Source organism: Amia ocellicauda, chromosome 14, assembly GCF_036373705.1.
Source record: "Amia ocellicauda isolate fAmiCal2 chromosome 14, fAmiCal2.hap1, whole genome shotgun sequence".
Classification (NCBI taxonomy): Eukaryota; Metazoa; Chordata; class Actinopteri; order Amiiformes; family Amiidae; genus Amia; species Amia ocellicauda.
In genome coordinates this window covers 12712920-12728723 of record NC_089863.1, presented here as the reverse complement: position 1 = coordinate 12728723, position 15804 = coordinate 12712920, and the positions used below count along the sequence as shown (strand labels likewise).

Here is a 15804-nt window from a genome sequence, read left to right as displayed (position 1 = left end):
CGTGGAGCGTTTTCCGTGTTTGAAACAGCTTTATTGTCCCCAGGAAACAGGAAGTGTGTGGCGGGGTGACGTGTCAAGGTAGTAGATCCACGGACACGGACCTACGGGTGTCGGGGAAGGCGGTGGAGTGATCGAGAGAGAAATAATACAAAAGAAAACGATTACAATATTGGATTGATTTAATTTATCTAAGTATTAGCGTTGTCGAGATTAGGATAGACGTTGAAAGTGAAAATAGTCACCAAGGCAGACCCGCCCGGTGTGAACATGTTGACCAAATTTGAGACGAAATCGGCCCGAGTGAAAGGTAACGTATTTCTTTAATTGTGTTTGGTGTCGACTGATGAATATTTATTTACCCTTATGGGATTCATATTGTGTATATTTAACTGCAAGGAAGTAACCAGGCCTGACAAAACGATATTTCTGTGCAGATGTGCATTGGGAAAGCTGGCGCTACAGTACAGCTGTGCATACGTAACAAATACCTACTTGTTCATTTGCCAGATGCGTTTTTTTATGATTTAATCCTTCCTCTGATGCATGTATCATGTTTTAATCTTTTTGATGACGTATTAAACGGAAAATAGGTGCGATCGATTGACTCGATTGAAGTAAATCATCCGTTTGTGTCCGTTTTCAATATACAGTGCCTATAGAAATTGTACACCCCCTTGAACTTTTTTCATTTTGGTGGGTCTGTGCCTCAGTTTCAAGCATTTCACAGATTTTTACTTTCTACTTATCTACACACCATACTGAATACTGTTGGGGGGTGGGGGGGCGGGTATGGTGAAAAGAAAAACTACAAAACTGAAATATCATAATTGGATAATGTGGAAGCAAAAGTTACAGCTGTGAGTCTGTAGGACTAGGTCTCTACCAGCTTTGCAGTTACCCAGTCTTCTTTAAAAACATGCTAAATCTCAGTCAAGTTCCCAGTTGAGCCATGATGGACAGCAATCTTCAAGTCATAGCACAAGTGTTCAGTTGGATGTAGGTGGGGATTATGACTGGGCCACACAAGGACATTTACCCTTTTGTTCCTTTAGCTTTATAGCAAATAGGGCAGCAGGTATTCCTCAGGGACTTTTCTGTATTTTGCATCCCCGTAACATGAATTCACAGTAGAATTTGCAAACTGGACACATTAATAATACAGTCTTTCCTGCTGATTGCAAACATAGCCAATTGGGATGTCTTCTGTGGGATTGAAATGCACTAACACTATACAGTAGTCAGAAATGTGGAAGCTACGTCTCAATTCTTGAGACTATCTGGACAGGTTATCCGTAACTCTGCAAAATTAAATATTTTACACTTCGCAATTCAAACATCTGGTGTTCATCAGGGCTGAGCTTCCACCCGAAGCGGCCGTGGATCCTGGCCAGTCTGCACAATGGAGTCATCCAGCTGTGGGACTACCGTATGTGCACCCTCATCGACAAGTTCGACGAGCACGATGGTGAGAATGAATCATCTTTTTAAAAAACCTTTGTCCTTTTTGTAAATGAAATGTAATATGTTTTCCATTATTCTAAAAAAAACAAAAAACAAAAAAAAACCATACATACATGAATCAACAATAAAATTGTTATATATATATATATATATATAATATAATATAATTTTTTTTTTGCTTTGTCTTCTCTCCTTGTGCAGGTCCCGTCAGAGGTATCGATTTCCACAAGCAGCAGCCTCTGTTTGTGTCCGGTGGAGACGATTATAAGATCAAGGTTGGTCTCTCACCCCGATGACGTTACAGCCACAGTATGCACTTGCATAGAGTGATAGGATCAGATGCGCATTTGAACTTGATCACAAAGCTATTATGTCTAATATATATTTTTGCCATCCCTTCACTGTATGGTCTTGGTCCCTAGGTTTGGAATTACAAGCTGAGACGCTGCCTGTTCACGCTCCTGGGCCATTTGGATTACATACGGACCACTTTCTTCCACCATGTGAGTACCCACACTAGCTAGTTTTAAAGTGTACCTGTAGTCAACAACAACACAGTGTTAGACATTTTACCCAGATCGAATACTTTTGATTGTGCTGGTATTGTCAACAAAGTTTCTTTGTCACCTCTTCCGGTCATGTAACACTCAAGGGTGCCGCCATATTGCCATTTATTTACCCAAGTCAAAGGTCAATATGACATATTGTCGTTGACGGCCCTCAGGCAGAATTTGTGATTGGGTCAAAAATCTCTAGGCTGATGACAGACCATACTAACGTCCTTTCCATTGGTCTATGACCATGTTCTGCAGTTGCACATTGGATTTCTAAAGTATGCGATGTAAACAGAACCACTCATGTTTCTTTTCACTATCAGCAATGCAGCTAAAAAAACATGCGTCTCTATCACAAATCGTTTGTTTCCCATTCGTGTCTGCATGCGCATTTCAGAACGTGCTAAAGCCTACTAATACAATTTGACGTATTTGATATTTCTAATAATCATCTGTTCACTGCGTGGAACATTAGCAATTTGATAGTTCTCCCGAATCATCGCTGTCACTCATTATATCCTACATTTGAATAGTCTGCCCTTAAAAGCTCATACAAGTATCCAGCTGTTTAATCTGAATGTATTTCTTCATCCATATTATGTTTTATGTACATAATATACTTGCCGGTACTTTGTTCACACTAGTTTCCGTATACAGCATATACACTCACCTAAAGGATCATTAGGAACACCTGTTCAATTTCTCATTAATGCAATTATCTAACCAACCAATCACATGGCAGTTGCTTCAATGCATTTAGGGGTGTGGTCCTGGTCAAGACAATCTCCTGAACTCCAAACTGAATGTCTGAATGGCAAAGAAAGGTGATTTAAGCAATTTTGAGCGTGGCATGGTTGTTGGTGCCAGACGGGCCGGTCTGAGTATTTCACAATCTGCTCAGTTACTGGGATTTTCACGCACAACCATTTCTAGGGTTTACAAAGAATGGTGTGAAAAGGGAAAAACATCCAGTATGCGGCAGTCCTGTGGGCGAAAATGCCTTGTTGATGCTAGAGGTCAGAGGAGAATGGGCCGACTGATTCAAGCTGATAGAAGAGCAACTTTGACTGAAATAACCACTCGTTACAACCGAGGTATGCAGCAAAGCATTTGTGAAGCCACAACACGTACAACCTTGAGGCGGATGGGCTACAACAGCAGAAGACCCCACCGGGTACCACTCATCTCCACTACAAATAGGAAAAAGAGGCTACAATTTGCACAAGCTCACCAAAATTGGACAGTTGAAGACTGGAAAAATGTTGCCTGGTCTGATGAGTCTCGATTTCTGTTGAGACATTCAGATGGTAGAGTCAGAATTTGGCGTAAACAGAATGAGAACATGGATCCATCATGCCTTGTTACCACTGTGCAGGCTGGTGGTGGTGGTGTAATGGTGTGGGGGATGTTTTCTTGGCACACTTTAGGCCCCTTAGTGCCAATTGGGCATCGTTTAAATGCCATGGCCTACCTGAGCATTGTTTCTGACCATGTCCATCCCTTGATGACCACCATGTACCCATCCTCTGATGGCTACTTCCAGCAGGATAATGCACCATGTCACAATGGTCGAATCATTTCAAATTGGTTTCTTGAACATGACAATGAGTTCACTGTACTAAACTGGCCCCCACAGTCACCAGATCTCAACCCAATAGAGCATCTTTGGGATGTGGTGGAACGGGAGCTTCGTGCCCTGGATGTGCATCCCACAAATCTCCATCAACTGCAAGATGCTATCCTATCAATATGGGCCAATATTTCTAAAGATTGCTTTCAGCACCTTGTTGAATCAATGCCACGTAAAATTAAGGCAGTTCTGAAGGCGAAAGGGGGTCAAACACAGTATTAGTGTGGTGTTCCTAATAATCCTTTAGGTGAGTGTATATGTGCATTAACGACACGGCATCACAGCACCAGCGCCATTTTAGAACTCCAGTGCAGCGAAGCTTAGTGGGTTTTAAGGAATTTGAACAGCTTAAACTACGCATTGTTTGTAAATATTAGTCTGTTATTGGTTGAATATGTAACGGGGACACTTGATCTATTGAATTGGCTATACATGTGTGATCACTACAGGCACAAGTTAATGGATTCTCTGTATACTTGACTCACTTTTCAGAGGTCAGAGGTCTCCGTTATTCCTGATGCAAAGAAACCAGGTTTATTTGCTTGCTTGCTTACTCGGCACATTTATTCATTTTACTTGTATCTTCTAATGTTTTTGTCAGCATATTGTTGGCTTGGCAATTCTGTCCCTGCTGATCTCTCCCAAGTGATGAATAAGCTTTTTTCAAAGACACCGCCTATCCTCTCTCCTCACAGGAGTACCCATGGATTCTGAGCGCCTCCGACGACCAAACCATTCGCATTTGGAACTGGCAGTCCAGAACCTGTGTTTGGTAAGCAACGAAAAGAAATGGACCTGGATTATCAAGTTATTTGTATCCATTATAGTGAAGCATGACTGATTACTGTGCTCCTGTGAAATCCATCAATACAGATGTGTTACTACTAAGACGGTTGTTTAACCTTTTTTTTTTTTTTTTTTTTTTCCCCTCTCTGTTTCTCTCCGTCTTTGTCCAATTCCCCCTACAGTGTCCTGACTGGCCACAACCACTACGTGATGTGTGCGCAGTTCCACCCCTCCGAGGACCTGGTGGTATCTGCCAGTCTGGACCAGACAGTGCGGGTGTGGGATATTTCGGGTGAGTGCACGGTTCTGAGAGGGAAGAAGAGCGAGGGAGGAAGGGTTAGACTGGATTTGGTTGGGGTTGGGGTTGGTAGGGTATGGACGAGAAGGTACGGACACCTCCTGACACATCTCCCAATCAGCACGGTGACCGACACGGCCTCCCGAAACCACCTTATGCTGGTCCGCTTAAAGAGGCCAGCATTGTTCTCCTAGGGATGAACTACCTAGATCCCACACTCGCTCCTTGGGTGTGTAGACATTCAAAGCTGTATTCAAAGGCAGAGTGAGTGAGGGCCACTGGGGGAGGGAGTGTGGTGCAGACACACTGTGCTGATTGGAGAGCCGAGGTTTTGTGTCGCTGCATGCTCAATGATGCTACTACTCCCCCTGCTGTTGGAGGACCTGGGGAATAGACTGTGATGTAATCTTAACAAAATTCATATTTATTTATTTGCCTGCCTGCCTGCCTGCCTGCCTGCCTGCCTGCATTTAACATACTATGGAAACGACTGGCAAATATACAGTTTAAGTTTGATGTAATGTTAAGCTACTTCTTTGTGTAAAATGATGCTTATAGCCCAGATGGACTGAACACAAGAGTAGGGCATCAAAACCTATTGCTCTGGCTCCCTGCCGGAAAAGGGTTATGCATTTCCCTTATTTTTTAAGTGACAGATCTGAAAAATAGATTAAACTTTTTAATAGATGCCTTTTTTTTGGCGCCGAAAACCTATCCGAAACATTGATAACTTGCTAGTTTTTTATTTTAAAGTTAAGTAATGGAAAACTAATAGTTTAGAGGGTGCTGCTTTAATGACTAGTTGGTAGTATCCCTTATTTTATTTGTTTTACTGAGTTGGAAGGAAATTCAATATTCACAGGATTATATTGAATGGCTTCTAGTGTATTTCCAGACAGCTATTGTGATTGGTGGCATGAATGATCACTTGACCTTGTTTTGTTCTCTAACCTCTCTAAAACCTTCAATTGTTTAATGCCCTAATAAGCATGTGGAAGTTAACAAAGTCACAATGCAGCTTTTAAACCCTATAACTGAATGACGAAGCTGCATAACACAGGAATTCCATATTTATTGGATAGAATTTTGGGATAATTTATAACTGCCTTGATGGGACTTATGGGAACCTTAACCCATAATTGGACTGAAATCTAACCCCGTTTCTCCTTTGAGACGCAGAAAATATGTGTAGATGTCTTCGGACAGTAACTGTAGCTCATGCCTGAGCTCTAACTGCATGGATGAAAACTACTACCCCAAAACTACTCCACTGATCAGTTGTCACACAAAACAGTCTGTCCTCATCTTGACCCTATTCCCCTACAAGCCCCCCGCCCCCCCACAGACCAGTATCAGTTTTTTGAGGCAGGTCTGGCAATTCAACTCTTCCCCCCCACCCTCGTTCCTTCCTCTTGGACACGTGCACCACTGGAAACATCCCCAGTTGCCTATTTTGGTTCCGTTTTACATGTAAATATATTTTTTACTCCTGTTGGAATTGTGTGCACAACCAATTGTGAATGGGCTGCAGATCCCAGAATCATTCCCATCTCTCCTAAGAAGTGATTGATCTTGGAATCCCTGTAGCGCAGACCTCTGTGTACAGAATCCCAACGGGCGTAAAGAAGAGCACTCGATTTCCTGGGATTTCAAGGCGTTTTTGCCCCTCGTGTTACCGTTTCATCCGCTGTTGTTTTCTATAAAACTCTGCAAATTAAAAGGTGTCTAGAACAGGGCTGGGCATTTCCAGTCCTCCAGGGTTGGGTTTCTACAGGTTTTACCTTTCAATCGGTAATTAATTAAGACCTGGAATAAGCAGGTGATTTGAGTTCGTATTCGATTAATGACTCTAAGTTATTAAGTCCTGAATTTTACCTAAAACCAGCAGCCCTCGGGGACTGGAATTGCCCATCCCTGGTCTACGAAGTACAACAGATTCACTTCCCATATCCCCTTAATATTGGTGGCTGATAGACTGGCTTTTGGTGCCTCATTGGCATTCCTCAACATTTAGGGATGTAATGTATTCCTCCTTGTCTGTCAAAATCCCTGACATTTCACCTCCTTCCATTGTTGTCCTTGCTCCTGCTGTGCTTGACTGTGTTGTGTAACGTGCTTCTTTGGTCCCCCTTCTCTCTGTATGGTCGTCTGCCTGTGTAACATGTACTTTGGTCCCCCTCCGCTACCTGCCTGCCGTGGATATCGGTTCCAGGCCTGCGCAAGAAGAACCTGTCCCCTGGAGCCGTGGAAACGGAGGTCCGCGGGATTTCCGGAGTCGATCTGTTCGGAGCATCCGATGCTGTTGTGAAACATGTACTGGAGGTAACACAGCCCAGTATGGTTCCTTGCCTTAAAGCCTAAATCCCACCTACAAAGAAATAATCAACATAATTAAATCCGGTTCTCTCGTTTGATTTGGGATTTTGTACCCACCTCACCTTTCTCTCTGCTGAAGAGAATTGTGAAGATTACCACTTCCTCTGACTTCACTTCCTGACCCTTTGTGTACCCACTGATCTCTGATTCTCTGACCTCTTTGCGTGCTTAGGGTCATGACCGTGGGGTAAACTGGGCGGCTTTCCATCCCACAATGCCCCTCATCGTGTCCGGGGCTGACGATCGGCAGGTCAAGATCTGGAGGATGAACGGTGAGTGGGGTAGGGGATCACCGGGTGTGGGTTTTGGGAATGTTTATTGCAATCGTCTGCAATTTATGGGATAGTTTTTCGTACCTGTCTTAAAGAAGTCTCTTCTCCTTCTCTGCCTCTCAGAGTCGAAGGCCTGGGAGCTGGACACTTGCCGTGGACATTACAACAACGTCTCCTGTGCCGTCTTCCACCCCCGGCAGGAGCTCATCCTGTCCAACTCTGAGGACAAGAGCATCCGCGTGTGGGACATGTCCAAGAGGACCGGGGTGCAGACGTTCCGCAGGGACCATGACCGCTTCTGGGTTCTGGGGGCCCACCCGAACCTCAATCTCTTTGCCGCAGGTGATTTAGTCTCTCGCGCTCTCTCTATCTGAGTTTGTATACAAGAAACCCACGGCCAGGTTCAAGAAGGTGGGTTGATAAAGCAAGAAACAAAATGGCCCTACCTAAACATTCTCTCTGTCTTTCCCCATCCCTTGTCCTGTCTAACAGGTCATGACAGCGGGATGCTGGTGTTCAAACTGGAGAGAGAGCGGCCGGCCTATGCGGTGTACGGAAACTTGCTGTACTACGTGAAGGACCGCTTCCTGCGCCAGCTCGACTTTAACAGCAGCAAAGACACGGCCGTGATGCAGCTGCGCAGGTAGTGTTTCTCTGCCTCTCTTGGTCTCTTTCTCTGTCTGTCTCATGGTGAAAACATCAGGGCAATCTCTGTTCAGTCTCCCTCTCTTGCTCGGTATCTTTCTATTTCCGTACCTTTCTGTGTCTGAGGAGGTATCTAAGTGGCATCGTCCTGGAGGCTTGCAATTTGACCTGACAGAGAGAGAATACAGGCCGATGCCTCTGTATTCAGCAGGGCAGTCTCTGTTCTCAGTCTCTGCCTCTCTTTCAGTCTGTTTCAGTTTCTTCATGTACCTCTCTGTGTGTCCCAGTGAAGACTGTCCAGTAGTTACTCATCAGTCTCTGCTCTTTTTCAGTGGGTCGAAGTTTCCCGTCTTCAGTATGTCCTACAACCCCGCCGAGAACGCTGTCCTGCTCTGCACGGTAAACCACACGTTGCTCCAGATTTAATCATTTGAGTGTAAAGGGTGTTGAGTTTTGAGAAGCTGGGTGTTGAACGCAGCCGGTTTGATTTGTATTCAGGCTGTGGGGAATGCCCTGCATAGTCTTCGTCATTGAACTCAATCGGCAATTGTTTGTTTTGTGCAGCGTGCCACCAATCTGGAGAACAGCACCTACGACCTCTACTCCATTCCCAGGGACTCGGACTCCCAGAACCCAGATGGTCAGTATCCAAGCAATGTGGTCCCCTTTCCGGTCCTCCTTGTAGGCCGTAGGAAGCGTGCACCAACAAATTTAAGTTCAGGGACTAATTCCCTACATCTTTCAGCTCCAGCAGATAACTCGAAGCACGTTGAATTAGAATAAGCCAAACGTTAACAGGGATTGCAAGTGGAAACCAGACAATGCAGTGTATCTGGGCATGGCAGTGGTGTGATTGACTTTATTTTTCCTTCCTTTTCCTCTCTCTCTCTCTCTCTCTCTCTTTTTGCTCTGTAGCTCCAGAGGGCAAGAGATCCTCTGGTCTCACTGCTGTCTGGGTGGCCAGGAACAGATTTGCTGTCCTGGATCGCATGCACTCCGTAAGTCCCATTGACCGTTCAGAAACAGTACAAGGGGATGCTTAGCATTCTTCCAAACCCCTGACACAGAAACCTATAATCTCTGTTCTTGGAGAGCAAGAATCGAGATCCATTCCACATATTGCAGTAAAGATGGTCTCGCATAGTCGGAGATGTAACATTTAATCCAAAGATCATCTCAAACGGCCAACCCCTCACTCCCGATGGGCTTCCTTCTTCGCCTCATTCCTGTAAACCCCATCCCTCGATTAGTGAACTATAAAATCTCAGCCTTGGTCATTTGCAAACCATGTGGTTCACCTTTTTTCCTTGTAGCTGCTGATCAAGAACCTGAAGAATGAGATCGCCAAGAAGGTGCAGGTTCCCAACTGCGAGGAGATCTTCTACGCCGGGACAGGCAACCTGCTGCTGCGCGACGCCGACTCCATCACCCTGTTCGACGTGCAGCAGAAGCGGGCGCTGGCCTCCGTCAAGATCGCCAAGGTCAAGTACGTGGTGTGGTCCACCGACATGAGCCATGTGGCCCTGCTTGCCAAGCATGGTGAGTAGTTTTTTTTTTTTTTATCGTTCTTTAAAATCACTCCCCTCCTGTTTCCGCCATCGTGCCTTTATCAAGAGCAAATGACGCTCAACACCACATGTCTAACCCCTCATTTGTTTTTGTGTCTCCCCCCCGCCCCCCCATCCATCCTGCTCAGCCATCATGATCTGCAACCGGAAGCTGGACTCCTTGTGCAACATCCACGAGAACATCCGGGTCAAGAGTGGCGCCTGGGAGGAGAGTGGGGTCTTCATCTACACCACCAGCAACCACATCAAATACGCCCTGACCTCCGGGTGAGCCTTGCACACCAGACATCTGTAAAACGCTGTGGTGGGGAGGATTTAATTTATTTATTTACAGCGGTCGATCTTAATGCTAGCCCACTAGCAGTAAGCAGGTGAAAATCATGCACTCGGTTGTATAAAATAAATTGACAGGAATTTTCAAAGGCACCCAACAGAAATACTTCCACCAGGTTATTTTGTGCAACTATAATCCATTAAAAAAGGAAAGTCCCAGTGCTTATTTCTATCACAAAGCCATGCAATGTACTGCCACCAAATTTTCTACTGTGCAGGGAGTATTTAAACTACAGCCAGGTCACACTGTCACTCAATGTACTTTAGGCAAGCAAGGGTGGCCTGGACAATTTCACTCACCTACAACAGACAATCAATCCAAATATGGGCAAAAAGAAGCAACAGATTAATCATTATCTATATATTTACAATCATTTTGTATTCCTTTCAGGGGAACAAAGTTTGTTACAGTTTTAAATAACACAATTTGTCAATATCTAAAAAAAAAAAATTCTGACAATTTAAAACAATGACTGGATCCGAAATTGGCGGGCTAGTGCAACTTGAGAGCCACTAGCCCTGCTGGCTAGTGGGGAAAACAAAAGTTCTACCCCTGATTTATTTTAAATCCAGGCCTGTGTGGTTTCTGGTTTTCGTTTCCTGACTTTATCTTGTTCATCTCATTATCTTATTATCTTATTCTCATGCTGCCTCTGCTCCTGCCTCACAGGGATCACGGTATAATCCGCACTCTGGACCTGCCCATCTATGTGACCCGGGTCCGTGGCAACAGCGTCTACTGTCTGGACCGCGAGTGCCGCCCCAGGGTGCTGACCATCGACCCCACCGAGTACCGCTTCAAGCTGGCCCTGGTCAACCGCAAATACGAGGAGGTGAGCAGAGCGATTCCGAGAGTCGGCCTTGTGGACTGACGGGTTTGTGTTCCAGCCCAGCTCTTGGCTCCTAATTGGTCTAATTAGATGCTGAACTGGAATAATTGTAATGCTTTTCTCCAGACTCTGAAATGTTCTGTGGAGACATTATATTGAGTAATCAACCTATTTGAAGTTATCAGCTCTAACGTTTTAAAAGGAAAATCTTGGATAGGCCTACCTGAGAAAATAATGACATTAACTGAAAGCCGCAGATACTGCAGCCCCCCTGGACTGGAGTCGGACCCCCTCTGTTCTAAAGCGACCTATAAAACTACTTACCTTCTGGGGGTTGAAATAGAAATGGCACTTCCCATAACTGTGCAAGATTACTGTTTTTCCTCTGTGTCCAACAGGTCCTACACATGGTCCGCAATGCCAAGCTGGTGGGGCAGTCCATCATTGCCTACCTGCAGAAGAAGGGCTACCCGGAGGTGGCACTGCACTTTGTCAAGGACGAGAAGACCCGCTTCAGCCTGGCACTGGAGTGTGGCAACATCGAGGTAAATATATAAAAGATAATTTAATAAGAGATACTGTGTATGAATGTGACACTATAGTATGGTCTTCAGATCTTATATGCTTCTGTGCTCTGTACATCTGCAGCAGGGAATCTACAATATCCTCAAGAGAACCACATCTCTCTTTCTCCCCCCCTCCCCTAGGTGGCTCTGGAGGCTGCCAAGGCCCTGGATGACAAGTCCTGCTGGGAGAAGCTGGGCTCGGTGGCACTGCTGCAAGGCCACCACCAGATTGTGGAGATGTGCTACCAGCGCACCAAGAACTTCGACAAGCTCACCTTCCTCTACCTGATCACCGGCAACCTGGACAAGCTGCGCAAGATGATGAAGATCGGTAAGTAGGCTGAACCCCACAGGGAGCAGAGGCTGGTCACATTAGACTGATCATCATAAGTTTACTTAGTTCTTCATTTGGAGATTGTTTAGCTAGAATGGACAGTGTTATAACTTGATTTGATTCCACTTCTGCACATAAGTCAAGATTCTAAGAGTGTTATTTTTTGCAGCCGAGATCCGGAAGGACATGAGCGGGCACTACCAAGGTGCCCTCTACCTGGGTGACGTGAGCGAGAGGGTGCGCATCCTCAAGAACTGTGGCCAGAGTAAGTCTAGCCCCTTTGACAGCATGACCCCTTTGAGTGACCCTCTTGCACCAGAAGCCTTTTGTGTTGCCCTATATGGTCTATACAGCCCATCTTATACCCGATAATATTGACCAAGAGCCTCTTCTGTCCTTCACTCTGTGCTCAGATGACCCCTTCCTTATTACTTTAAAATGCTCCTGAGTCTCATGTTCAGTTTCCTGCTGTGTGCTTTTGTGTCATTGTCTTAAATCTATAGATCTGTAGATCTTTAGACCTTGGACACTTAACTGTCCTTTTTGAGCAGAAATATTGTTGTCACTGATATGTTGATCCTCTTCTCCCTCCCAGAGTCCCTGGCCTACCTGACAGCTGCCACACACGGTCTGGATGAGGAAGCCGAAGCCCTGAAATCCACTTTTGACCCAGAGAAGGAGACCGTAAGTCCCTACTCTGTTCCCTCCTGAAGATTAGGGCCAGGCCATTTGTGAAAGGACTGCTCCAGCATGTTTTGTGTTCTCTGTCCCAATGAAGGTGCCGGAAATTGACCCAAATGCCAAACTCCTGCAGCCGCCCCCTCCCATCATGCCCCTGGACACCAACTGGCCACTGCTGACCGTCTCCAAGGGCTTCTTTGAGGGAGCCATTGCCAGCAAGGGTAGGAAGCCTGGGGGATTGGGTTCTTCATGTTCTGGTGGTTAAACTTGGTGTTGACTCTACCTTGCACCAAAAGGCAACAAATCCTGAAGGAATTGCCCATTTTTCCTGACGCAAAACTGAAGGGGTGGTTATTGATCTGTTCGAGGGGTTAAATTGCCATCTGTTGTTCTTAGGCAAAGCTGGGCAGATGGCAGCTGACCTGGACATGGATGTGGCCGGCGCCGAAGGCTGGGGTGAGGATGCCGAGCTGCAGCTTGACGAAGGTACGCCCGACTGTGTCCATTTCGGTCTTTCCCGTTCTGGTGGTGTGGGTAAGGGTTTTGTAGAGCTGTGTGTCTGTTCCCATACTGACTGCTGCTCTCGTCCCTTCCTTCACTGTCTCAATGTCAGATGGTTTCTTGGATGCCCAGGAAGGGTTTGGGGATGAAGCCGGAGCTGGAAAAGAGGAAGGTGGAGGTTGGGAGGTGGAGGAGGACCTGGAACTGCCCCCAGAGCTGGTGAGGTTTAGAGTATGAAGAGTGGGGATGGGGAATGACACCTTTTAAATTAAACTATCAGATGGGGAATGTCACGTTGTATCCGTGCCCAATAAGTCTCTTTCTGCCCGATAGGAGCTCCCAGCTGGCTCAGGAGGCGGGGCTGAGGATGGCTTCTTTGTCCCGCCAACTAAAGGCATCAGCCCCACCCAGGTGTGGTGCAACAACTCGCAGCTTCCCGTTGACCACATCCTGGCGGGCTCCTTCGAGACGGCCACAAGGGTAAGGTCAAACTAGCGCTTTGTGACGCCAAAGGTGGATTCAATAGAAAAGCAGAGCCTTGGTCAAATGAAGGCAAGGTGCTGGCTTCAACGACTAAGACATACCTATAGTGCCTATAAGTCAGACCTCTAGTCCTTTGCTTAATCAGATGGGCAACACTTAAGTTATTCTTTGATCCTGGTGCTTCGTTGTGACTTTTTTTTCTCTTCAATTTGATGATCGTTCTGTTCCCTCCCCGCAGCTCCTCCACGATCAGATCGGAGTGGTTGACTTCACCAACTACAAGCAGCTGTTCATGCAGACCTACGCCCGAGGCCGGACCTGCTACCAGGGACTTCCCAGCCTGCCCTCGCTGCGCGGATACCCCCAGCGCAACTGGTGAGTCTCCCAATAAAACATTTTGAACTTCAAGCGGTTTATGACTGTTATTCCCCAGTCGTTACAGGCTGATGTATTAACTTACCTCAGTTGTCTGCTTGAAAGATTTCTTAGTATGTCTTGTCCTTCTCTCCCTGTAGGAAGGAGGCCTCCCCCAAGACGTCTCTCCCAGCCGTCGGCCTCCGTCTCTCCGACCTCATCTCTCGCCTCCAGGTCTGCTACCAGCTCACCACCGGCGGGAAGTTTGAGGAGGCGGTGGAGAAATTCCGAGCCATCCTGCTCAGCATCCCCCTGCTGGTGGTGGACAACAAGCAGGAGATCGCGGAGGTACGTCCATTCCGCCATTCCCATCTCTTACAACCGTGCCAGGACTCTGCCAAACATGTATCACCCTGCTGTATCCTGCCAAACTCCGTCAGACAAACTGAAGGTCTGACCCAGATTGCGTGTCCGTTTTGTGCTTGATTTTTGCATCACAGGCGCAACAGCTGATCACTATCTGTCGGGAGTACATTGTCGGGCTGTCCATGGAAATCGAGAGGAAGAAACTGCCTAAAGACACCCTGGATCAGCAGAAGCGACTGTGCGAGGTAAGGAGACAAAGGGATGGGAGTGTCTTGGGGGACTCGAGAGGAGGTCAATATCTGCACCTGCTTTAGCTGCTATTTATTAATCTGCTAAATGTATTTAATACATTCTGAATAGGTGGCAGTGTCCATGCTCCACCCCCTCACATTTCGATTCCTGCCGTGCTGCAAAGGTGACCCCTGTGCTCTGGCCCTCGCTTACTTCACGTCTTCCTTTTTGTTTGCGTGCAGATGGCCGCTTACTTCACCCACTGCAACCTCCAGCCCATCCACATGATCCTGGTGCTGCGGACGGCTGTCAACCTGTTCTTCAAGCTCAAGAACTTCAAGACCGCCGCCGGGTTTGCCAGGAGGCTGCTGGAGCTGGGGCCCAAGCCTGACGTGGCACAGCAGGTACGGCAAGGCTCTCGAGTAAGGGGCCCGAGCGGTCCCTTATACTAAAGAGAAATAGTCCTGTGTTGTGGATTCTGCTAGGGTCTTGATGATGATGATGATGTTGATGGAGGGTGTGGTGTTTCTGTTCCAGACGAGGAAGATCCTGGCCGCCTGCGAGAAAAACCCGACGGACGCCCATCAGCTCAACTACGACAGCCACAACCCCTTCGACATCTGCCCCGCCTCCTACACCCCCCTGTACCGGGGGAAGGCCGTGGAGAAGTGCCCCCTGTCTGGAGCCTGCTACTGCCCCGAGTATAAGGGCCAGGTGTGCAGGGTCACCCAGGTGAGACACACACACACTCACCCCACCTTCTGACCAGCCAAGGTAGTGACAGGATGCAGAGCCACCTTCTTACAGGAAGTAGTGAGGTTTAGATGTGTAGGGAGTGCATTCCAGGTCCTTCAGATTGAATTCACTTCAATTAATTGAATTCTTCACTTGAGTTCAGCTGTATGATTTTTGTAAACTTTCATTCAAGTGTTTATAAAACCAAACAGTGTATATGTCTATATCTCTCTGGTTTGTTTATATCTGTAGTTCTCTATCCTCAAAGATGCATCACCAGCAGTTGCTTACATGAGATTTCAATTAGCCTTTTTATTAAATTAAACTTCTGTAACAAATGTTTTAATCCATATTTTGTTTCCCCCCCCCAGGCCACAGAAATTGGCAAAGACGTGATTGGCCTTCGTATCAGCCCTCTGCAGTTTCGCTAGGGAGCGGAAGCCCTCCTGTTGATCAGATTCTTGACCCACGATGACACTGGCTTCTTCCCTTAGGGGTAGCATGGTTAAACTATTGTAACTTGTGCTCTGTAACCCGTCATATCAGCACCCGCTCTGCACGAAGAGAGATTCTAACGTTTGTTTTAGAACCATGATGTTTTTCTTCCGCCGCTTTTCTGCACTACAGTGTGAACAGTGTATTCAATAAAGTCTTCTATTGGAAACCACTCTTTGTATTGCCTGTTAGTCATCTGGAAATCCCTCTTGCTTTAGGATAGGGACCCCTCACATGGCTTCTGGAGGGGCTGCAGTCCTGACTTTTGTTTACAACTGTTTACAACTGTTTCCCTTGATTACTTA

At 46.5% G+C, this 15804-nt stretch overlaps 1 protein-coding gene across 1 annotated transcript; it reads left to right on the top strand.

Annotated features, from left to right (window-relative positions):
* Positions 1-60: 60 nt before the first annotated feature.
* copa (COPI coat complex subunit alpha) lies at positions 61-15671 on the top strand. The gene is made up of 30 exons (XM_066723094.1): positions 61-307; positions 1352-1465; positions 1663-1736; positions 1884-1964; positions 4341-4417; positions 4614-4723; positions 6942-7051; positions 7278-7377; positions 7501-7719; positions 7870-8020; positions 8355-8421; positions 8587-8662; positions 8938-9020; positions 9336-9561; positions 9719-9857; positions 10594-10756; positions 11152-11298; positions 11461-11650; positions 11823-11918; positions 12249-12337; positions 12432-12555; positions 12731-12820; positions 12948-13054; positions 13169-13315; positions 13557-13693; positions 13834-14020; positions 14173-14283; positions 14512-14673; positions 14807-15001; positions 15376-15671. Exons 1-30 carry the CDS (start codon positions 268-270, stop codon positions 15433-15435), a joined length of 3672 nt encoding a protein of 1223 aa, XP_066579191.1. The 5' UTR covers positions 61-267; the 3' UTR covers positions 15436-15671.
* Positions 15672-15804: the final 133 nt, after the last annotated feature.